Raw genomic sequence first — 23,897 nt, 5'->3', positions numbered from 1 at the left:
TAAAAAACAAAAAGTGTGGTTTAAAACAACTGACGTCAGTAAAGCACCTGAAGACCAGCTCCCCGAGGGCAGAGCTGGGGAGATGGAGGTTTTTGTGGGGAAGGATGGAAAGGAGGAAGGAAAGGAGGAACAGAGGAGGAAGGAAGGAAGGAAGGAGGGAAGTGGAAGTGGAAGTGGAGGAGTTAAGGAGGTGAAAAGGTCCCGTCTCAGTGCTGGATTCTCCTGATGGACTGAATCTGGGGGGTCTGGGAGTGGGAGCCGAACTCGCGGTAACACTTGTACTCTCCTCCGCGACAGTCGCACTCCATGATGTACTGGTGACCGCGGTAACCGGGGTACTGGTAGCACACGAAGCTGCAGAAACAGGAACAAAAACATCCAGATTAAACTTAAAACAGAAACACTTTTAAACAATCACACTAATCCTGAATCTTCCCCAACAACACACACTGCAAAAACTCGAAATCTTTCCAAAAATATGTATCTTATTTCTTGTCAAAATGTCTCATTTCTAGTCAAAACTAAACTCTTTCCACTTTAAATAAGACTCATCACCTTAAAAATGAACTTGTTTTTAGATCATTTTCACCTGTTTCAAACTAATTTTCACTTGAAATAAGTAGAAAAATCTGCCAGTGAAAGCAGGTTTTTTGTGCTTGTAATAAGAAAGAAAAACTTGCTCCACTATCAGATTTGAAAATATGCTTGAAAGAAGTAAAAAAAAAAAGTGTCTAAAAACAAGCTGTTTTTAATGTGATGAGTCTTATTTTAAGTAGAATGAGATTTGTTTTAACTAGAAATAAGACAAATATTCTTGGTAAGAGTTTGAGTTTTTGCAGTGTGAGAGGAGCCACATTATATCCTGGTCTTAATGAGGACATATTATGAATAATATGAATGATATTTTTTTGATAATGTTGTCTGCTGCTGTGCTTTATCTTTTAAATATGATGTTTCGGATGTCTATACATTATAGTATCTTAGTATAGTATCTCTAAATGATTCTTAGTATGGGCTCTACATGATTTAAAACACCTGTGTAATAATAATCAGTCGGCTCATATCCTGATCGAAACGTGTTTATTATCCCTGAGAATTAAACTTCCGAATAACTCACTATGAACTCTTTTAATGTTCTTTTAAGGTTTTATTCTGTATTTACCTGTGTCATTCTGTATCTATTTGTTTTTTGTTTTATGTTATGTTAAATTGTGTTTTGTTTTTCTTAACTTATGATTCTTTTATGCACAGTACACATCTAAGAAAAATTTCCACTGCTTCTTGCAGGGGACAATAAAGGTTTTCTGATTCTAGACTGCCTTTTACTTTGAAACTCCATCTGCACTAGGACAGTCATCGTTATGCTGTTTTCTTTTCTTTAATCTATAATCACACATTGGTGTTTTCCATCCAGGCAGATCCTGGTGCAATGTGTGTGTCTGTGTGTGTGTGTGTGTGTGTAAAACTTACGCGCCCATCTGGATCTGCATGGAGCCGACCTCGTTGTTCATCCAGCCCATGGCCTGCAGGGAGGGGTAGTCGTCACACAGCTCGAACTGACGGCCGTTCATGTTCTCATTCTCGTAGATGGTCATGCGGGAATCCTTATGGTTCTGTTCAAAAGAAGAGAAAAGCAGAAAGTCTTAACACACACACACACAACCTTTGAAGTTTAAAGTGAGCTACAGATGGAAATGAGCTGTGAGCTAAATCTGGTGCAACCATCTTTTCATTTTTCCCTGCAAATGATTAATGTAATTGCCCACTGTCCCTTATTAAACTAATAAACTAAACTAAACTAAAGTATGGGTGTTATTTGTGTCAGTTAGACCCACAGCGCAGCAGATGGGCCTGAAGGAGATCATCCTCTCGATGCGGTAGGAGTTGCTGCCGCTGTAGGCCTCGAAGCGAGGGTAGTCTCCCTTCTCCAGGACAAACTGCTGGCCGCAGAAGCTGGAGTGCTCGTAGCCGACCCAACTGCAAGAGGAGCAGAGAGAGAGAGTGGATTAATAAAGTTGTAATAAAGACAGTGAACCTTCCTGCTTCCTCTTTACACTGCACAAACTCAAAATCTTACCAAGAATGTTTGTCTTATTTCTAGTTAAAATGTAATTTCTAGTCAAAAACAAATCTAATTCTACTAAAAATAAGACCATACACATAAAAAGTAGCTTGTAGCTTGTAGACACTTTTTACTTTTTTCAAGCATATTTTCACTTCACAAACTTCACTTCACTTTTCACAAATCTGACAGTGGAGCAAGTTTTTCTTTCTTATTACAAGCACAAAAAACTTGCTTTCACTGGCAGATTTTTCTACTTATTTCAATTGAAAATATGCTTGAAAAAAGTAAAAAGTGTCTAAAAACAAGCTACTTTTTATGTGTATGGTCTTATTTTAAGTGGAAAGAGATTATAGTTTTGACTAGAAATTAGACATTTTGACAAGAAATAAGATAAAATATTCTTGTAAAGAATTTGAGTTTTTGCAGTGGTTAAGTTTGTGTTTGTGCTTCGTTCGTTTGGATACGTACGCGCCGCACTCGACCTTCAGGGAGCGGATGTTCTCCATGCCGCACTCCATGATGTTCTGGCAGCTGGCGGTGAACTCCATTCGCCTTCCCTGGAAGTACTCCTGGTCGTACACGGTGATCTGCAACAGAGAGGGGGGAAAAAAGAACAAAACAGATTATTATTATTATTATTATTACACATCTCCTCTCCTCTCCACTGAGTTCATGGGTGATGAATGATGCACGTGCACGTCATCACAGGACAGACTTACCTTCCAAGGGCCCATGGGCATTGGGTTTGTCTGAGCCATTTTGTCTTCTTTATATCAGTAGTACCTGAGGGGAAACACACAATACACAGTCAGGAAGGGGCAAAACACTAAAACAAATCACAGAACTTCAACTAAAAACTCAATTTTCTCCAAAGTATCCAAAAACAAACCACAGATTTTTTTTTTTATTCTGTTTTTTGTGGCATCTTACTATCGTTTAGTTGTTTTAGGCTACTGATCCAACAGTCTAATAAGCCCAGAGAGGCCTACAGTACACTATAAAACATCTCACAGTAAGAAATAATAATATACTGTATAATATAATATATTGAATTAGAGGCCGGTATAAAGCCTAATTCACACATCTATTGATCTATTGGGAGGCGACTGTGTTGTCAACTAGTTTGACCTACCCAAAACTGGTGAGCTGTGTGTCGCGGGGGTCCACTGAATGGTCTGCAGAGGTGGTGTGTGTGGGGGTATTTATACACCCGCGGATGCCAGGGGCCGGGGGGCAGGAACGCCTGGACTCGTGTCAGCACTTTGCTTTGGACTCCATTGTTTTGTTGTGTGAGCCACAGAGGGGTTAACACACAGACGCACACACTGATTCATGCAAACACAAAGAGACCCCCAAAAAAACGGCCTATACTATACTATACTTAGGTACGTACCTCTGTGTAGTGAATGTGTACGTTGAAAAAAAAACCAGGGGTCACTTTGCTTGTCAGTATAGAAGAGATCTATTATAAGACAAATGTATGTAAAATGTTAAAAGTTAACTAAAGCTACACTGCAAAAACTCAAATATCTAACCAAGAATATTTGTCTTATTTCTAGTCAAAATGTAATTTCTAGTCAAAACAAATCTCATTCTACTTAAAATAAGACTCATCACATTAAAAGTAGCTTGTTTTTAGACACTTTTTACTCCTTTCAAGCAGATTTTCGCTTGAAATAAGTAGAAAAATCTGATAGTGGAACAAGTTTTTCTTCCTTAAGTGAAAATTTGTTTGAAACAACTGAATATTATCTAAAAACAAGTAGATTTTTAGGTGATGAGTCTTATTTTAAGTGGAAAGAGATTAGTTTTGACTAGAAATTAGACATTTTGACAAGAAATAAGACAAATATTCTTGGAAAGATTTTGAGTTTTTGCAGTGTAAGTAAAGCTGCAAAGGATTCAGTCTTTCTTTTAGATTATCAAGCTACCTTTATAAATCAGCATGTTGTGATTTAATTAGTAAATGACACTTATTGTACTTGTGAAGAGTCAAAATATTTCCAATGTCATTTTTCAGGAACCCATCGAGAGATTCACATGGAAATCTCAGAAACGATGGCCCCCTCACTGCAAAAACTCAAATATCTTACCAAGAATATTTGTCTTATTTCTAGTCAAAATGTCATTTCTAGTCAAAACAAATCTCATTATACTTAAAATAAGACTCATCATATTAAAAGTAGTTTGTTTTTAGACACTTTTTTACTTTTTTCAAGCAAATTTTCACTTGAAATAAGTAGAAAAATCTGATAGTGGAGCAAGTTTTTCTCCCTTATAACAAGCACAAAAAACCTGCTTTCATTGGGAGATTTTTCTACTTATTTCAAGTGAAAATGTGTTTGAAACAAGTGAAAATGATCTAAAAACTAATTAATTTTTAGGTGATGAGTCTTATTTTAATTGGAAAGAGATTAGTTTTGACTAGAAATGAGACATTTTGACAAGAAATAAGACAAATATTCTTAGAAAGATTTTGAGTTTTTGCAGTGTACTGTAAGTAAAGCTACAAAAAGCTGTTGTTTAAGGATTCAGTCTTTCTTTTAGATGAGGCTTCATCAGAAGCTTCTTTTATAAATCAGCATGTCGTGGTTAAATGAGTAAATGACACTTATTGTAGGCCTACTTGTGAAGAGTCAAAATACTTCCAATGTCATTTTTCAGAGAGATTCACATGGAAATCACAGAAACGATGGCCCCCTTATACTATATTATTTAATGATAACTCTGTATTATTGCATGTGTTTGTTCTGTCCACTGTCCAAGCTCATTAAAACACATGTATCAGACATCATGGTTGTGTCGATAAAATGTATTTCAACATGAATCTTAATTCCCTGAAACTTGAACACCGTGTGTAACGATGACCGATCAAAGTCGATCATTGACGTTAGCCTATAGCACCCAAATTTGAAAGAGGAAAAATATATATATATAATTATGTTGCTTTATTGATCTTGGTGCAAAGGAATACGTTTTGTGAGTGAATGAAGTGTAAAATCTTTTGCCAAAAACCTGCATATCCAAATCCAAATTGATTGAATGAATGAATGTTGGGACTACAGATGGAAATTAGCCCTAGTGGCTAAATCTGGTACAACCATCTCTTCTCTGTTCTGGATTAATGGTATTGTACATTGTCCCGTAATAATAAACTAAACTAAACTAAAAACTAAACTAATGAATGAATGAATTTTATTTTCGAACATGTAAAAAAGTATGAAGGGGCCAAGACATAACAAAACACCGCACGTTGTTTGAAAAAGGTAAAGTACAAAACTTTTTTAATTTCCCACCCCTTTTTAACCTATTCTTCAGTTTGTAACTACACAGATAACCTTATAACTACCTAATACACCTATATAAAAAATATACCATTTATACACTTCATAACTATCTATATAAATACATAATTACAAAAATAAAAATATACTACATACATATCCTTATAAATATAAATATACGTATATAAAACAGTATCCCAGGTCAGTGAACACCAGCAATGTGTTTTTTTGTTTTGTTTTTTTATTTTTCCACATTGTGATTTAATTAGTGAATTGTGAATGAAAATACCTGTTACTATGTTTGGGGGATAGCTACCTGCACAAGTGAATGAATCAACCATGAAGGTGTAACAGCAGGCGGCCGGTGCATGGCAGCGGCTGAAAAGGCCTCGTTGGCAGCACGACAACGGTTTGGCATCGACCGCCGAGCAGAGAAACTGGCAGCAATGAGACGGTGTAGTTGTTGTGAAACACAGGGAACATGTTGTGGTAATTATTAGAAAGGAAATTTATTATTATTTTATTATTATTATTATTCCAAATGTCTGATTAAAAGGTGCGTTGACTGCGTGTCACAGTGTCGGTACAGTACAGGACGTTCAGAAAGTGTTCAATCTTCACATTTTGTTATGTTGTAATCTGATAATAATAAAATAATAAAATGATATAAATCGGGGACAGGACAGTCTCCAGAGCTCAGATAAAGGACTCGACGTGGACAATAAGAGATAAGAGAAGTGACCATGAATGTCCACTCTGGCTGAACTTACTGTATACGTCAATGTGAAATTCACATCGTCAATTTCTCTCTAAAGATAAATTTGGTATCTGAACAGTTTCTGAACAAGCTACTTTTTATCATGACATGTTCGTTTGACTCAGAAGTGGCACTGAAGTTCAACAGGGAAGAATAAAAATGGCTTCCAAACTTTAATTAACTTCACAATACACTGCAAAAACTCAAAATCTTCCCTTATTTCTTGTCAAAATGTCTCATTTCTAGTCAAAACTAATCTTTCCCCTTAAAATAAGACTCATCACCAAAAAATTAACTTGTTTTTAGATCATTCTCACTTGTTTGAATCAAATTTTCACTTGAACATTTCTCTTTTCACGTGCTTATAGCTGAGCTCTTTTAAGAACTTAAAACTTTATCTATTTTATTACTTTTATTTGCTCTTGCTTTTAACTCTGTTTTTAGTATTTTGTTTGTTTTTATTCTGTTTTATGCTTCTTTTCTTAATGTTTTGTCTTTATGTAAAGCACATTGAGTTGCCTTGGTATGAAATGCGCTATATAAATAAAGATGCCTTGCCTTGCCTTGAAATAAGTAGAAAAATCTGCCAGTGAAAGCAAGTTTTTTTGTTTCTTGTAATAAGAAAGAAAAACTTGCTCCACTATCAGGTTTTTCTACTTATTTCAAGTGAAAATCTGCTTGAAAGAAGTAAAAAGTGTCTAAAAACTAGCTACTTTTTATGCAATGAGTCTTATTTTAAGTATAATGAGATTTATTTTGACTAGAAATGACATTTTGACTAGAAATAAGACAAATATTCTTGGTAGGACATTTGAGTTTTTGCAGTGTAATTGAATAAATCAATAAATAAAACATGAATGTGTGAGTTCAGCTCGGGGCTGTTTGTGTGGCTGTTAGTGACAGTGTCTGTGCTGCACGGTGGCGGTCGACTGGACTGGACCACAGGTGGTTTTTTAGTTTTTGTTTTATGTGCGCAGAAGGAGCTGCATGAGTTTTTTTTTTGTGTGTGTGTGTGTGTGTTATGTTGTATGTGTGCGATGTCTGTATATGCTGCAACACTGGGGAGTCGACTATATGGTCACCGTGGCCACTCTTCACATCGGCCTGCTGAGTCTGCTCGTCCCTTTGTCACGTCTGAGCTGCTGCTGCTGCTACCATCAGCAGAAACACACACACACACACACACACACACACACACACACACACACACACACACACACACACACACACACACACACACACACACACACACAGATACACAGACATATATTCATGTTTTGTTCTCACCTAAACAAACCAACTTTGATCGTGTGTGTGTGTTTTCAGAGGAATATTACTAATAGAAATCTGATTTGTGATATATCCACATGGTCGGCGCTCTCCGTCTCTGCAGTGGACACAATGTGGACACACAAACATACACACACATGCACACAGACACACACACACACACAGACAGAGAGTCTGGGCAATGTGCTGACCTCAGTGAGCCATTCCTACATGTTTATTGTTCAGTGCAGCTAGAGGAGAGAGGAGGTCGTAGCTACGTCCAGTTCTGTACAGTGCATCGCTGCATTCAGAAAGTTTTCAGACCCCTTTGGCCTCAGTAATCTACACTCATGACTAAGTGAAAACTATTTTTGGGGGGATTTTTTGTTTTGCGAATGTATACACTGCAAAAACCCCAAATCTTTCCAAGAATATTTGTCTTATTTCTTGTCAAAATGTCTCATTTCTACTCAAAACGAATCTCTTTTCACTTAAAATAAGACTCATCACCTAAAAATTAACTTGTTTTTAGATCATTTTCACTTGTTTCAAACAAATTTTCACTTGAAATAAGTAGAAAAATCTGCCAGTGAAAGCAGGTTTTTTGTGCTTGTAATAAGAAAGAAAAACTTGCTCCACTATCAGATTTTTCTACTTATTTCAAGTGAAAATTTGCTTGAAAGAAGTAAAAAGTGTCTAAAAACAAGCTACTCTTAATGTGATGAGTCTTAGTTTAAGTATAATGAGATTTGTTTCGACTAGAAATAAGACAAATGTTCTTGGTAAGAGTTTGAGTTTTTGCAGTGTACAAACATTGACATAAGTGTTGAGACCATAGACTGTATATAAAGGTTGAGACCCTGTGACTCTCCACACTAATTTCATCTCAGGTCGCCTCGGATTTCCTCAAATCGCCTGTAAGAAGTTCAGAGTCTTTCTTTGGTCATTTAAACTGAATGGACAGGACACACCTGTGTCTATATGAACTCTCACAGCTGTAAGATGTAGGAAAAAAATAAAATCCTGGAAGTGGTAGAGGTTTATTAGGTACTGTACAACCATGACACATAGGAAGAGCAATGATGTTCACACTGGATCGATCTTAAGATGAAAATGGCTTTAATCTTCTTTTCATCAAACTTTCATCAATGTTGTTTCTCAAAGTCTTTTGTAGTTGTTTTTGGCTAAAGCAGTTTGGTGTTTTCCATGAGGCAGTTTGGCCGGTGAGTGGAAATTAACCCTCGTGTAAATATAATATAATATTGAATTAATTCAGTGGAAAACACCAAGATACGGAGCGCTCCACACTCCCAACTGTTCAGATCAGGACAAAACTAACCCTCTTAAAGTAGAAACTGGTTTGCAGTAAATGCTTCTGTCCTCTAGGGTGCAACATTTTCCACATAAACAACGTGTCCGACTCCCCAGCTCTGTTGAGGTGATTCATTCAGGGATATATTCCCTTTTCGGGGTCAGCCCTCCCCACAGCCCTATGTTCACTCAGCCCTACAGTATGTTCCCTCATTTCTAAGATTTTTCTTATTTCTAAGAATTTTCTCAAAATGAAACTCTAAGTCAAGTCATTTTTATTTTTATACCGCATTTAAAGGGATGATTCAGAGTAATTTCAACCTAGGGTCCTTTGCACCATGACCTCGACCCCCTCCCCCCCAGAAGCTTGTTTTCTCTTGCTCCAACAGTCGAGTTACCGCTATTAACCGAATGGTGCTAACGTTACCAAGCCGCTATCTTAAATTACCCCACTAATAATGTCCGGAATTCCTGGTGTAGAGAAGTAGAGAGATGGAAGTCACTTTGTGTTCTCTTTGTGGTCATTGTGTATGTTTTTGTGTTTGTGGTCGAGTCTCTTTGCAGCTTATCTACAATAAATGTTAACATGCAGTCACATCTGCTCATGCTTCCCTCTGCTTGACCTTCTTGACCCCTGGACCTGAGCACAGAGAGATACTCACATCACCAACTTAGAGCTACTACACATCATAAGGAGTCACACACTGCAAAAACTCAAAATCTTTTCAAGAATATTTGTCTTTTTTTCCCCCAGGCTGAATCATAGATTTGTTTTCCATTTTAAAACTTCTTACAGGATATTGTCAATTTGAATATTTCAATAGGATTAACTTGTTGTCGATATAGAAAAGTGGCCACAGTAGCGTGTGGGATTGCAGTCGGTCAGTCAGTCCACTGCAGATGTCAAAATAACGACGGATGTATTGTTAAACTCTGCATGCACTGCAAGAACTCAAAATCTTTCCAAGAATATTTGTCTTATTTCTAGTCAAAACTAACCTCTTTCCACTTAAAATAAGACTCATCACCTAAAAATTAACTTGTTTTCAGATCATTTTCACTTGTTTCAAACAAATTTTCACTTGAAATAAGTAGAAAAATCTAGAAAAAGTTTTTTGTGCTTGTAATAAGAAAGAAAAACTTGCTCCACTATCAGATTTTTCTACTTATTTCAAGTGAAAATCTGCTTGAAAGAAGTAAAAAGTGTCTAAAAGCAAGCTACTTTTTAAATGTGATGAGTCTTATTTTAGGTATAATGAGATTTGTTTTGACTAGAAATAAGACAAATATTCTTGGTAAGATACTTGAGTTTTTGCAGTGCACAAGCGGGAACCACATGGTCTAAAGTTAAAAATGTCAGATATTATGTCATATAACTAAGTCAGAGTGACTGTAGATGTGATGGCAGGTTGGTAACAAATGATATTAACATTAACTGACGTTTTGTCCTTCAACCGACGAACACACAGACACTGATACACACAGAGACACGCTGCATGAATTATGTATGAGTGTTTTTGTATGAATGGGGCTGTTTGTCATCTTCATTGGCGCGCGCGCTCGTCAGTTGTAACAGAGTAGACATGTGCGCATCCCCCCCTCCCCTCCCCCCTCCTCCTCCTCCTCTTTTCCATCAGCGACCATCTGCCGCCCCCTTTTTTTAAATTTTCAAACCGATTATTTCCCCTCAGACCTCCAGCTTCACTTCATCACTTGACCAGAACAACTGGACGCAGCTGCACAGAGAGAGAGAGAGAGTTAAAAGTATTTCTGGGAGAAGATCCACAATTTACTAAATTAGCTGCACAATATAGGCCTATAACACTCTGCCACGACACTAGAAAAGTACACGAATGCTGATCAGAACCATTATTGATGTAATTTAATATACACTGCAAAAACTCAAAATCTTACCAAGATTATTTGTCTTATTTCTAGTCAAAACAAATCTAATTCTACTTAAAATAAGACTCATCACATTTAAAAGTAGCTTGTTTTTAGACACTTTTTACTTCTTTCAAGCACATAAAACTTGCTTTCACTGGCAGATTTTTCTACTTATTTCAAGTGAGAATTTGTTTGAAACAAGTGAAAATTATCTGAAAACAAGTTAATTTTTAGGTGATGAGTCTTATTTTAAGCGGAAAGAGTTTAGTTTTGACTAGAAATTAGACATTTTGACAAGAAATAAGACAAATATTCTTGGAAAGATTTTGAGTTTTTGCAGTGTAGGTGTTGTTTTTTATTATCATTTGTTACTGTCATCATTTAAGAACAATATGTGTATGTTTTATAACAACTTGCAACAGTCTAATGATGCCCAATCTTACCACACACACACACATATTATTTATTTTTTACGTTTCATTTCATTTAGACTGTGTATAAGAGAGAGACAGCACACACATGCATAGGGTAAATCATTTTCTGTATACTTTTTATTTATTTGTATATTGTTGTATTTGGTTTCATGAGTTGTATTGTGTCATTGATTCCTAATGCTTTGGCAACATAGTTCTTTTAACTGTCATGCCAATAAAGCAAATTCACTGCAAAAACTCAAAATCTTACCAAGAATATTTGTCTTATTTCTAGTCCAAACAAATCTCATTATGCGTAAAATCCGGTAAAATCACAAAAAAGCAGCTTTTCACTTGAAATGAGTAGAAAAATCTGATAGTGGAGCAAGTTTCTTATTACAAGCACAAAAAACTTGCTTTCACTGGCAGATTTTTCTACTTATTTCAAGTGAGAATTAGTTTGAAAGTGAAAATGATCAGAAAACAAGTTACTTTTTAGGTAATACATCTTATTTAAGTGGAAAGAGATTAGTTTTGACTAAAAAAAATAGACATTTTGACAAGAAATACAACAAATCCTATTCTTGGAAAGATTTTGAGTGAGTTTTTGCAGTGTTTGAATTGAATTGAGAGAGAGAGAGAGAGAGAGAGAGAGAGAGAGAGAGAGAGAGATGCATGCATGCAGCGACCCTGTCTGCAGACTCAGACAGCAGCAGCAGCAGCAGCAGCAGCAGCAGCAGCAGCAGACTGAGACTGAGCTGAAGCTGCTAAAGACGAAGAAGCGGATTTGAATTAAGCACCGGATAACAGAACAGCTAGAGCAACTGTGCATCCTCCAGAGAGGGGAGGAAGGGAGGAGAGGAAGGAGGGGGGGAGGCAACTGTTTTGTATCTTGGAAGCCCTGGGTGACCAGAGAGGGGGGAGAAGAGGAGGAGGAGGAGGAGGAGGAGGAGGAGGAGGAGGAGAATGAGCTATTCTTGTACCAGCAGGGGCAACAGCCAGGACAAGAAGAAGTCTGCTGTCGGTGATAATCCAGACAGAGAAGCCGCAAGCACCGACAGCAGCAGCAGCAGTAGGGGGAAGACCGGGAGTAACGGGAGTAGAGGGAGTAACGGGAGTAACGGGAAGCAGCAAACGGCGGCAGCGGCAGCGGAGGAGGAGGAGATGAAAGTGAAGAAGGGATGCAACGCGACCGACGTGTCTGTCCCGATGACCACGGAGGAAGACCTGCTGGCCAGCGCCGCGATCAGCCCCGAGGACGTGCTGGGGCTGCAGAAGATCACCGAGAGTAAGTTACTCCTCTTCCTCTGATGATGATGGTGTGTGTGTGTGTGTGTTGAGTGAGAAAGAAAGGCGAAGAAAATGTGTTAAAATGTCACTAGGCTTCCTACTGTATGACTCACATATCGCGTCATTGCCCGTGTCCCCTTATTTATTTAATCTATTTATAGCAGGCCCTATTGAAACACACACACTGCAAAAACTCAAAATCTTTCCAAGAATATTTGTCTTATTTCTTGTCAAAATGTCTAATTTCTAGTCAAAACTAATCTCTTTCCACTCATCACCTAAAAATTGACTTGTTTTTAGATAATTTTCACTTGTTTCAAACAAATTTTCACTTGAAATAAGTAGAAAAATCTGCCAGTGAAAGCAGGTTTTTTGTGCTTGTAATAAGGGGAAAAAAACTTGCTCCACTATCAATTTTTTCTACTTATTTCAAGTGAAAATCTGCTTGAAAGAAGTAAAAAGTGTCTAAAAATAAGCTACTTTTTAATGTAATGAGTCTTATTTTAAGTATAATGAGATTTGTTTTGACTAGAAATGACATTTTGACTAGAAATAAGACAAATATTCTTTGTAAGATATTTGAGTTTTTGCAGTGCAGGCCCTATTGAAACACACACTGCAAAAACTCAAAATCTTTACAAGAATATTTGTCTTATTTCTTGTCAAAATGTTTCATTTCTAGTCAAAATTAATCTATTTTCACTTAAAATAAGACTCATCACCTAAAAATGAACTTGTTTTTAGATAATTTCACTAGTTTCAAACAAATTTTCAATTGAAATAAGTTGAAAAATCTGCTAGTGAAAGCAAGTTTTTTGCACTTGTAATAAGGAATAAGAAAAACTTGCTCCACTATCAGATTTTTCTACTTATTTCAAGTGAAAATATGCTTGAAAGAAGTAAAAAGTGTCTAAAAACAAGCTACTTTTTATATGATGAGTCTTATTTTAAGTAGAATGAGATTTTTTTTTTTTACTAGAAATGACATTTTGACTAGAAATAAGACATATTCTTGGTAAGATTTTGAGTTTTTGCAGTGTACTGTATAGACTGGAGCTTCCTCCTCTGTGACCTGTGGAGGTGAAGTAGTGTCTGCCCACCACCACCACCACTGTTATTGTTGTGTGTGGAGGTTAAATTTAGCACAGAGAGAAAGAGAGAAGCATGTGTGGCGCTTAATAAAATAAAAGAAAAGAAAAGAAACATCCATGTGTGTGTGAACTGCAGCCAGGCAGCAATTCGAGGTGGCGAGATTGTTTTTTTTTTTACTAGAAAAGTGCAAATGTAAGTGAGGTAGTTCAACGGCTGGATGCTCTTTTTTTTGCCTTTCTTCTCATTCTTACTAAAAAAGAAACAGGCAAACTCAAATTCATATCTGAGAGTGAAATATAAGTTATCTACAGTATAAAAAAAGAAAGAAAGAAGTGGTTGCCCTTTGTGAGGCATTTTGGGATGTAAAATCATCTTAGGAAGTGGTCTTACTGTATATCAGTGGTGGAGGAAGTGTTGAGAACTTGTACTGAAGTGAAACTGGTATAAACACTGTAAAAAAGTGTTTATTCTTTTCATTTAAAAGTCAAAGTCTTGCATTGAAAAACCTCGTTATTGAATCACCAATAAAACGTTGTGCAGACAGCATCATATTGTTGCATATTGTAAACTACTGACAAGCTGTAGCTCTCTACAGTCGGATGAGTGAAGTGCAGTAACTTTAGTGGTGCTCAGCGACCTCAGATGTCCTACACACTGCAAAAACTCAAAATCTTTCCAAGAATATTTGTCTTATTTCTTGTCAAAATGTCTAATTTCTAGTCAAAACTAATCTCTTTTTGCTTAAAATAAGACTCATCACCTAAAAATTAACTTGTTTTTAGATAATTTTCACTTGTTTCAAACATATTTTCACTTGAAATAAGTAGAAAAATCTGCCAGTGAAAGCAATTTTTTTTGTGCTTGTAATAAGGAAGAAAAACTTGCTCCACTGTCAGATATTCCTACTTATTTCCATTGAAAATATGCTTGAAAGAAGTAAAAAGTGTCTAAAAACAAACTACCTTTTAATATGATGAGTCTTATTTTAAGTAGAATAAGATTTGTTTTGACTAGAAATGAAATTTTGACTAGAAATAAGACAAATATTCTATAAGATTTTGAATTTTTGCAGTGTTTTTCTTCGTCTTCTCTCTGGTCTTTGTTGTTTGAAATGGGCAGAGGTCTGATCTGCACTCTTCTAGTTATGTATCGCATTGTTGCTATAGGACAACATGGTAATTTCCAAACATTTCCTTAAATTGCACCACAATCCAACATCTAGGTGTCTCACAAAGTAATATTTTAGACACATAGAGCTGCTTATTCACTGATAAACAAAAGAGCCTCTTCTGCAGCTTCTTTACACATCTCAACCAGACTTCTTGTTGGAGGAAAAAAGGCTTAAAACAAAGCTTTTTTGACCTCAAGCCTCTTACATGTGAAACACAAGTGTGTGTGGGGGGAAAAATAGCAGACAGGAAGCTCTTATGTGCAGCTATCGCCAGTCTTAAAGCAGCGGTTAGCTAACAGGTGTCCAGCCGGGTATTTGACTATTTAAAGGGCCAGAATACTTTACTTACACAACCAGGTTACATTATATATAGTCTTACGATACATATACTAACATGCACACGCCAAGTCAGACCTTCTCCCATAAGCTCATGCAGCTTTACACTGCAAAAACTCAAAATCTTTCCAAGAATATTTGTCTTATTTCTTGTCAAAATGTCTAATTTCTAGTCAAAACTAATTAAAGTAAGGCTCATGACCTAAAAATAAACTTGTTTTTAGATAATTCTCACTTGTTTCAAACAAATTTTCTCTTGAAATAAGTAGAAAAATCTGCCAGTTAAAGCAAATTTTTTTGTGCTTGTAATAAGGAAGAAAAACTTGCTCCATTATCAGATTTTTCTACTTATTTCAAGTGAAAATATCCTTGAAAGAAGTAAAAAGTGTCTAAAAACAAGCTAATTTTTAATGTGATGAGTCTCATTTTAAGTATAATGAGATTTGTTTTGACTGGAAATTATATTTTGACTAGAAATAAGACAAATATTCTTGGTAAGATATTTGAGTTTTTGCAGTGTACTGAACTTATTTCCACCTGTTGCTCTGTCTTTTTTTTTATTAACACCCCTGATGCACTTTTTCTCATCCTTTTTTCTCCTATTTATTGTGATTTTTATTTAATTTTTTTGTATAGCTGAGGGACAAAACAGGAAGTTTATTTTGTAATAAGAAATGAGATCACGCTCGTCCAGTCCAACATAATCACAGCTTAGGCTACAGGGAAGAGGAAGAGCTCATGGGAACATCCTTTGGCTCGTGTTCGTGTTCATCCTCCCTCTTTATTTAACACTCAGCATGAAGTCTGCTAGTGTGTGTGTGTGTGTGTGTGTGTGTGTGTGTCTATCCACCTTGTTGTTGTTGTGGTGTGAGTGTGAATGTGTGTGTGTGGCGATCGTCGTCCGGTCGGTGACACATGTGTGTGTGGGTTATACTTACAGTACTGCACTGCAAAAACTCAAAATCTTTCCAAGAATATTTGTCTTCTTTCTTGTCAAAATGTCTCATTTCTAGTCAAAACTAATCTCTTTTCACTTTAAATAAGACTCATCACCTAAAAATTAACTTGTTTTTAGATCATTTTCACTTGTTTCAAACTAATTTTCAATTGAAATAAGTAGAAAAATCTGCCAGTGAAAGCAAGTTTTTTGTGCTTGTAATAAGAAAGAAAAACTTGTTTCACTGTCAGATTTTTCAACTTATTTAAAGTGGAAATTTTGCTTGAAAAAATGAAAAAAGTGTCTAAAAACAAGCTACTTTTATCTTAAGATGAGTCTTATTTTAAGTATAATTAGATTTATTTAGACTAGAAATGACATTTTGACTAGAAATAAGACAAATATTCTTGGAAAGATTTTGAGTTTTTGCAGTGTGTGATGGTTTTTCTGTGTCTCCCACACTGTACTGGACCTTATTATGGTCCTGCATGGAAACTCTCTCAGCGTCATCGCCGGAGGCAAAGAGGAGGCAATCACCACAGCAACGTGGAGACACGCTTGAGTCACTACGGCAACGTGAAGCATCTCTCCCCTTGGTTACAGCAGCCGGTGGAACATGCATCTCTGTTCTCCCACACACTTCCTACAGTACCTACCTCGACTTTTCCCTTTGCTTGTAACAGCGGACTGAGCTGTCAGTATAGAGCCTGAAATGTCTTCAAGAACTAAAAAACAAGTCCAGTCGTCCTCTGCTGCCATAGTCTTCATCAATTAACATGTGTACACTGCAAAAACTCAAAATCTTACCAAGAATATTTGTCTTATTCCTAGTCAAAATGTCATTACTAGTCAAAACAAATCTCATTATACTTAAAATAAGACTCATCACGTGAAAAGTAGCTTGTTTTTAGACACTTTTTTACTTCTTTCAAGCATATTTTTTACTTGAAATAAATAGAAAAACCTGATAGTGGGGCAAGGTTTTGTTAATTAGCCTATTACAAGCACAAAAAACTTGCTTTCACTGGCAGATTTTTCTACTTATTTCAAGTGAAAATTTGTTTGAAACAAGTGAAATGATCTAAAAACAAGTTAATTTTTAGGTGATGAGACTTTTTTTGATTAGTTTTGACTAGAAATTAGACATTTTCAATATTCTTGGAAAGATTTTGAGTTTTTGCAGTGTAGCCTACACCTGTTTATTGATGGTGTTTTGTGGTTAGTGAAACAGCAACATGATCTCTCTTTCTCTCTGTGATTCCTTCTCAGTCTCTTGTTTTTCATCCTCAAGCGGCTGAAATCGATTCCCTGTCCATTTGCACAAGTGACAGCGCTCAGTCAGCAGCACACTGACTTTTCTCCTTTTCAGTGGGAACGTCACTCAGAAAAGTGACAGAGAGGTTAAGGTCTTGAAACAGGTTTAGATCCTCTCGTACTTAGGATCAAATAAGCCTTTGCAAACATCATAGTGAGCTGAAATGAAATCTTAACATGCAGCTATTTGGACGACTGATTGATTAATTGATTGACGACTGAAGTCAAGCAAAGCCGAATCTGTTTTGTGCACTTGAGAGTGAAATCCCTCATCAAGTGAAGGTAATGACTAAATGAATCAAATTAATTAAAGTAGCTTAATTAACAGTGAGAGCCGATAGCTACGACACAAAAATGAAAAATGAGCAGCAGGAGATATGAAATGTGGATTAATTGAAGTTGTAGAGCGACAACAGATTGATTATCATTGGATATTAACAAATCTTGTGTTTTGATGACCAAGAACCAACATGTTTGATCAGACACAAGACGTCTGATTGGACCAAGAATGTTGTGAATCAATAGAAAATAAACTAGCCTACTTCAAAAATGAAGATGTTAATAGGTAGTAGGCTACTGCTGATTTACCTATAGACTGTAAAGTATCAGATTTGTTGCAATGGTTACAATCCGTCAACAGTGTTGTGTTGTGAATGCAATAGAATGAATCACCTTGTTTTTTAAAACCACTTCCAGGTAGAAAACCAGCATGTAATTTGAATGAGAACAATAGTAGGCTAACGAACACGAGTTTAGCTAGGCTATATGTCATGTTTTCACGCCACTATCACCGTTTAGACAAATCTGAAATGATTGAAGAAACATTACTATTGTGTGTGTTTTGTGTTGCTATGTGTTGTATTTATAGAAAGCATCAGTGGCTGCAGCTGACAACTAACGGCGGTAGCTAAGCTAACACCAGGACGTCAGCTGTTAAAACCCTCCCGTTGTGGGACACGACATGAAACTACTCCAGTTAGCTCAGTCATGTTGGAACTCAGATATCCGCTGGAGAAAATATTTTTTCATGGACTGTTTATTGAGTCACTGAGTTATTAAAGTTAAACAGGTAGCCTAGCTAACGGTTAACTCTGCCAATTTACAATAACCATGAATCGTCCAATCATTGGTTTTATAGACTTTACAAACATCAGATTAAACAGTGATATAGTGACATGAAAAATGAGATAAAGCGAAAACTCTCGTCTGTCACTATTGTTCTCATGCTGGTTTTCTACCTGGAAGTAGCTAGGCTAAGCTACATGCAAACAACAAGATGATTCGTTCTATAAAAAACAGAAGCAGCACATCACAAAGAAACTGTACGTATACTACTATATATACAGTAAGTGCTGGTGTGAATTCAGTGTGTCACCCTCGACATGTTTCACAGCTTTAAAAGGCGTTTTGTCAGTAACTTAAAAGAAGAGGGCGCGTAGGTGTGAAAGGCCGGTGAGGTTTGTGGTGTGGAGGCAACACAACACAACACAACACAACACGACACAACAATGCAATGATCTGTGAGAATAAACTCTGCTTTACAACCCACAGTGTCTATTAGAGCTCAAATAACCCAGTTACAGGCCTGCAGCAGCGTGTTGTCGGCTGCTGCTGCTGCTGCTGCTGCTGCTGCTGCTGCACTGTGATGAAACCAGGCCGCTTGTATTTTGTGCTTCTCATGGTCACTGTTGAGGTGAAACAGATGGGTCGGATAACGTTTGTGAAGTCCCGACACGTAGATATATGATCCGTCTTTTGTTCAAAGATTTAAAAAAAGAACAACTAGAGAGTTTCACCGCCTGTCCTCTGTGTTTGTACATGACATTTCTCAGCCTGTCTTGTCATCTGTCTCATCACGTCAGATCGCTTCACTTCACGCTGACGGCGAACAAAGGCAACAAGTCGTGTCTGCGTCCAGTGGTGACAGTAACGGAGTAAATTTCGGATTACGGATTTCAATTCAATTTACTTGAGTATTAGATTTCTTTGGTACATATTACTCGAGATAATTTCCAAGAAGGCTGAAAAGTACTCAATTATTGTCCCATGCATGTTTTTTTTGATCATCTTTTGTGGCCATCCTGGATTTCCGACTGTGAAAAATGAAAATTTTAAATCTATATAGCTCCTGAACTATACATCCTACAGAGACAACTGGCCCAATTTTCTTTTTGTCTTGGCATGAGGAATTGGTAGAGATGAAGATTGCCATGATTAAATCATGTGTGGTACATAAAAAATCAAAAAAACACAAAAAAAAAGTTAAAACAACGGCGGAATTCTATCACAGGAACTCCTTCCCAATGCGCCCTATTGACATTTTTTTCCTAACTTTTATATTTTTACCATCTTCAAGATGTCTTATAAACAAATGTTGATGATCCCAACCTGAAATATTATCCCATGTATGTTTATTTCTAAATTCCTATTGGACACAAGCTGTGTTTGTCAAAGAAGGAAACTCTAACCCCTAAAAGCAGCACATCAGTGCAGCTGCTTTCAAAGAGTTCATTCTCAGAAACAAGAGTTAAAAGCTCCTGAAATTCATTTAGAAAGAAATATAGTAATTCATTGATGTGAAAAATAAGAAAGTTACTCTTAGTCTCACTTTTACTTTAAGTAAATTTAAAAGCAAGTACTTTTTTTACTTACTCGAGTAACATGTCGACTGAGCTACACTGCAAAAACTCAAAATCTTTCCAAGAATATTTATCTTATTTCTTGTCAAAATGTCTAATTTCTAGTCAAAACTAATCTCTTTCCACTTTAAATAAGACTCATCACCTAAAAATTAAATTGTTTTTAGATCATTTTCACTTGTTTCAAACTAATTTTCACTTGAAATAAGTAGAAAAATCTGCCAGTGAAAACATGTTTTTTGTGCTTGTAATAAGAAAGAAAAACTTGCTCCACTGTCAGATTTTTCTACTTATTTCAAGTGAAAATCTGCTTGAAATAAGTAAAAAGTGTCTAAAAACAAGCTACTTTTAATATGATGAGTCTTATTTTAAGTATAATGAGATTTATTTCGACTAGAAATAAGATAAATATTCTTGGTAAGATACTTGAGTTTTTGCAGTGTACAAGTAAATTTTGACCAGTAGTATTTGTACTCTTACTCAAGTACTGGGGTGGAGTACTCTGTCCATCTCCTCCTCCTCTACTGAATCACTGAACCTCCTCTGCTCCTCGTTGTAAAAAGCATCTCTCTCTCTCTCTCTCAGTTTTTTCCTGCCATGGCACTAGCTGTTGCCATGACACTGTGGTCATCGAGAGACAAATTCAGGTCGGTGCTCAGGCCGAGGCGAGATGCGTCACCCTCCTCTTACACCACGACCATCATGCCAAACTCAGTCACACAGTTCACACACAACACGGCTCAGAGGAGGAAATTAATTTTAAACATGTTTTACAGTCGAAAACACAAGAATCTTTATAATTGGAAACAAAGGTTATGCTACTAAATATAATACACCACATTGCACCGTGGCAACGTCTATATATCAAAATGCAGTTTGTATGTTGTCTAATGCTTAAATATAGTAAACTCACTCATTTAATGATTCATATAGTTTACTGTTTTACTACTTTACATTGATCTGGGTGATGTTTAATGAACTTTAGTATCGACATGCAGCGTTGCACTGCAAAAAATCTAATATCTTACCAAGAATATTTGTCTTATTTCTAGTCAAAACAATATCATTATACTTAAAATAAGACTCATCACATTAAAAAGCAGCTTGTTTTTAGACACTTTTTACTTCTTTCAAGCAGATTTTCACTTGAAATAAGTAGAAAAATCTGACAGTGGAGCAAGTTTTTCTTTCTTATTACAAACACAAAAAACTTCCTTTCACTGGCAGATTTTTCTACTTATTTCAAGTGAAAATTAGTTTGAAACAAGTGAAAATGATCTAAAAACAAGTTAATTTTTAGGTGATGAGTCTCATTTAAAGTGGAAAGAGATTAGTTTTGACTAGAAATGAGACATTTTGACAAGAAATAAGACAAATATTCTTGGTAAGATTTTGAGTTTTTGCAGTGCAGCGTTGTTCATGCAGACAGGACTGTACAGCAGAGTTTAACAATACATCCAGTCGTTATTTTGACATTTGTAGTGGACTGACTGACCGACTGCCATCCCACACGCTACCGTGGCCACTTTCCTATATCGACAACGAGTTACTAAAGGGATAAGCCAACTTTTTTTTTTTTCGTGCATGCGCCCTGCGGTCTAGTTTCGTGTGTATTTCTTTCGGAAAATAACATGACCTGCTAATATTAGTCTAAAAATAGATGACGTAACATAACGCAAGTCACAACAAGCACACTGGGCCGTTTAGAGTTGCTGAAGAGTATCTCTGATGACTTTAGGTGGAGGCAGGCTAACACTACCCATACACTTCCAGTGTTTGAGCTAAGCTAATTAGCGGTGCGCCATCTCTGCCCGTATCTCCCTCGTTACTGCACGCACAGTGGAAAGGATGGTGTCTATCTGCTGGTCATGGACTCGGGAGTGAGGCAAGACACGGAAAAAAAATGTTGGCGTATCCCTTTAATCCTATTGAAATATTCAAATTGACACACACAAACACAGACAATATCCTGCAAGAAGTTTTAAAATGGAAAACAAATCTATGACTCAGCCTGGGATCAATAAAGTATATCTTAATCTTAAATGTTAATCCACCAATTCAGGCACATGGATGTCTGTGATCTGTGATAAACACATCATTTATTCTTTATTTGTGACTCAAATTGTCATTTTCTCAATGAATCTGAAATTGTGAGAATGAGTTGATGTGTTACACAGTTTATTATCTCATGTGGTTCTCTTGATTTGTGATGCAAATGTTCTTCAGTATCATTTTAAAACATTCAATATAATGACTAAATGGATATTTTCCCCTCTGGCTTTTTGAACTAGCTTATTCATGTGATCCAATAGTATGATATATTATATGTGTGTGTGTGTGTGTGTGTGTGTGTGTGAGTTTGAGGACCCTCGTCGAAGCAGTGATAGGAAATCAGCTGTGTTTGTCCTCTTGTGAAGCTCTCACAGCTCTGATTGCTCACGTGGGATGAATGGAGTCGATCATGCGGCTGCTGGCAAAAAACAACAACAACCTACTGCTGAAACAAACCTGAGAGTCGTGGGTGTTAATGACGGCACGAAGCTCCACACAACGGGCTTCATACAGAAACATGTTCCCATTAAGCTCTTACTTACTGTTACTGTTGCTTCCTGTTTGTTCGTTGTTTGCACGTTAACAAGGTTCTCAATCTCTACGTTTTTGCATATTTACTAATTACCGACATGGTGAAATGTACCAGTTGAATCACTGAAAACATCTGGGGGCTGATGGGAAAGTCTCAGTCTCGAACATCTGTACTGAAAATGTCCTGTGACAGATTTTATACTTCACAACGTCCTGTAGTTGAACTAAAGGAGAAAACATGACTAACAGACTTAGTGATGCACGAAAACGTTTCTTGGAAATGTATTTATTTATTATTAATATCGTGGCATCGCAGAATAGTTCAGAGTGACATTAGATGCTCAGAAAAGCAAAGCGCTCCACAGCTTTCAGAGAAAATGCCCACTCAAGCAGTAGAGCACAAGGCAAAGCATGTAGCTGCTTCAAAATAAAACTCCACAGTTCGTGTTCTTCGATCAAAACGTTGACTGAAAAACTCGGTAACCCTTTAACTCATTGAGTGCCAACCACGTAATTTCTCGTTTTTCGTTCCCATGCGTTGAGTGCCAAAAACGAGATTTTACGTTTTTTGCTTCTTTTTTTTAAATTATGAAAATAGACACTTTAATACACATTATATGTAAATTTGGGGACTCTACGACGAGGAGAACTGAAATAGATGACGATCAAAGTCACATGACAGCTCATGATCTGGAAGTTTTTATCATAACTTGGCTTCTGCAAACGAGTTCTGCATGTGGATGCAGCAGCTGCTCTGCTCTCACCCGCGCTGCTGCTCCAGCTGCTCGAGCTGCTCGGAGCAGAAACAGGAAGCTCTCAGCCGACAGTCCGCCCGGTCTTCAGCTGGAGCAACACCGTGTCCTCCCCAAAGTCCTCCCGCGGTAAAATCTGATGGTCTCTGGGCCAAAGCAGACCGGCATCACCGACCCGAACCACAGAAGGACTGCGACCACCGGCGGGACCGGTCTTCCCGAGCCGCGGTGGCCGACAGACCCTCACGTTCCGCGGGGAGAAGCTGTGACACGGCACGGTGCGTCTGTGTTATTGTTGTTTAGTGGCGCCCCCCCCGCCCCCGATGGTGGTTTTGTGAATAGAACAACAATTGTTGTATATATTTATCTTATACGAGCCCTTTGATCCAGAAATGCGAGTGTCAGAAGAGCGACAGACACAAACAGAGCACCTTTCATAAAAGACGCTGTATCTCCTTTTCTAGAAAAAAAGGAGGGATTTTGGTGAAACCCAGCCATGTTTAGCTTGACTTTTCTCAGGAACGGAGGCACGTAGAAACAAACGGTTTGTGGTCATTTGAAGCAGAAAGTTTCACCTTTCAAATGAGCCACAGTATGTGTTGGTGGCAATAATATAGAATACACTATGGCTCTACATAAAAAGTCAAAAATGGTCTAAATTGCCGGTACACTTGACTAAAACTTTGGAAAGGAGCGCGGCACTCAATTAGTTAATTACGTTATAATTATGTAATGTCAAGAAATAGCCAATAAATAACAGTCTATTTCATAGTAATGTCATGTTTTACCTTTTTTTG

General features: G+C 37.0%; 2 protein-coding genes across 2 annotated transcripts in view; one reads left to right on the top strand and one right to left on the bottom strand.

Annotated features, from left to right (window-relative positions):
* Positions 1-206: 206 nt before the first annotated feature.
* On the bottom strand, positions 207-2,823 carry LOC310996823 (beta-crystallin A1-like; the record flags this gene model as incomplete). The annotated part of the gene is made up of 5 exons (XM_083986315.1): positions 207-354; positions 1,471-1,613; positions 1,836-1,977; positions 2,534-2,652; positions 2,785-2,823. The coding sequence occupies 5 exons, from the start codon at positions 2,821-2,823 to the stop codon at positions 207-209; spliced, it is 591 nt and encodes a 196-aa protein (XP_083842441.1).
* A 9,324-nt stretch (positions 2,824-12,147) lies between these two features.
* LOC310996931 (protein unc-119 homolog A-like) overlaps positions 12,148-23,897 on the top strand; it is a gene marked incomplete at its 3' end in the record, with an annotated part of 29,887 nt that continues 18,137 nt past the window's right edge. Inside the window, exon 1 of the mRNA XM_083986469.1 lies at positions 12,148-12,274. Within this exon, the coding sequence (XP_083842595.1) occupies positions 12,151-12,274 (124 nt within the window). The 5' untranslated portion in view covers positions 12,148-12,150. The remainder of the gene's footprint in view (positions 12,275-23,897) is intronic.

Source organism: Trachurus trachurus (assembly GCF_905171665.1).
Source record: "Trachurus trachurus genome assembly, chromosome: 14".
Lineage (NCBI taxonomy): Eukaryota > Metazoa > Chordata > Actinopteri > Carangiformes > Carangidae > Trachurus > Trachurus trachurus.
This window is presented reverse-complemented; position numbering and strand designations above follow the sequence as displayed.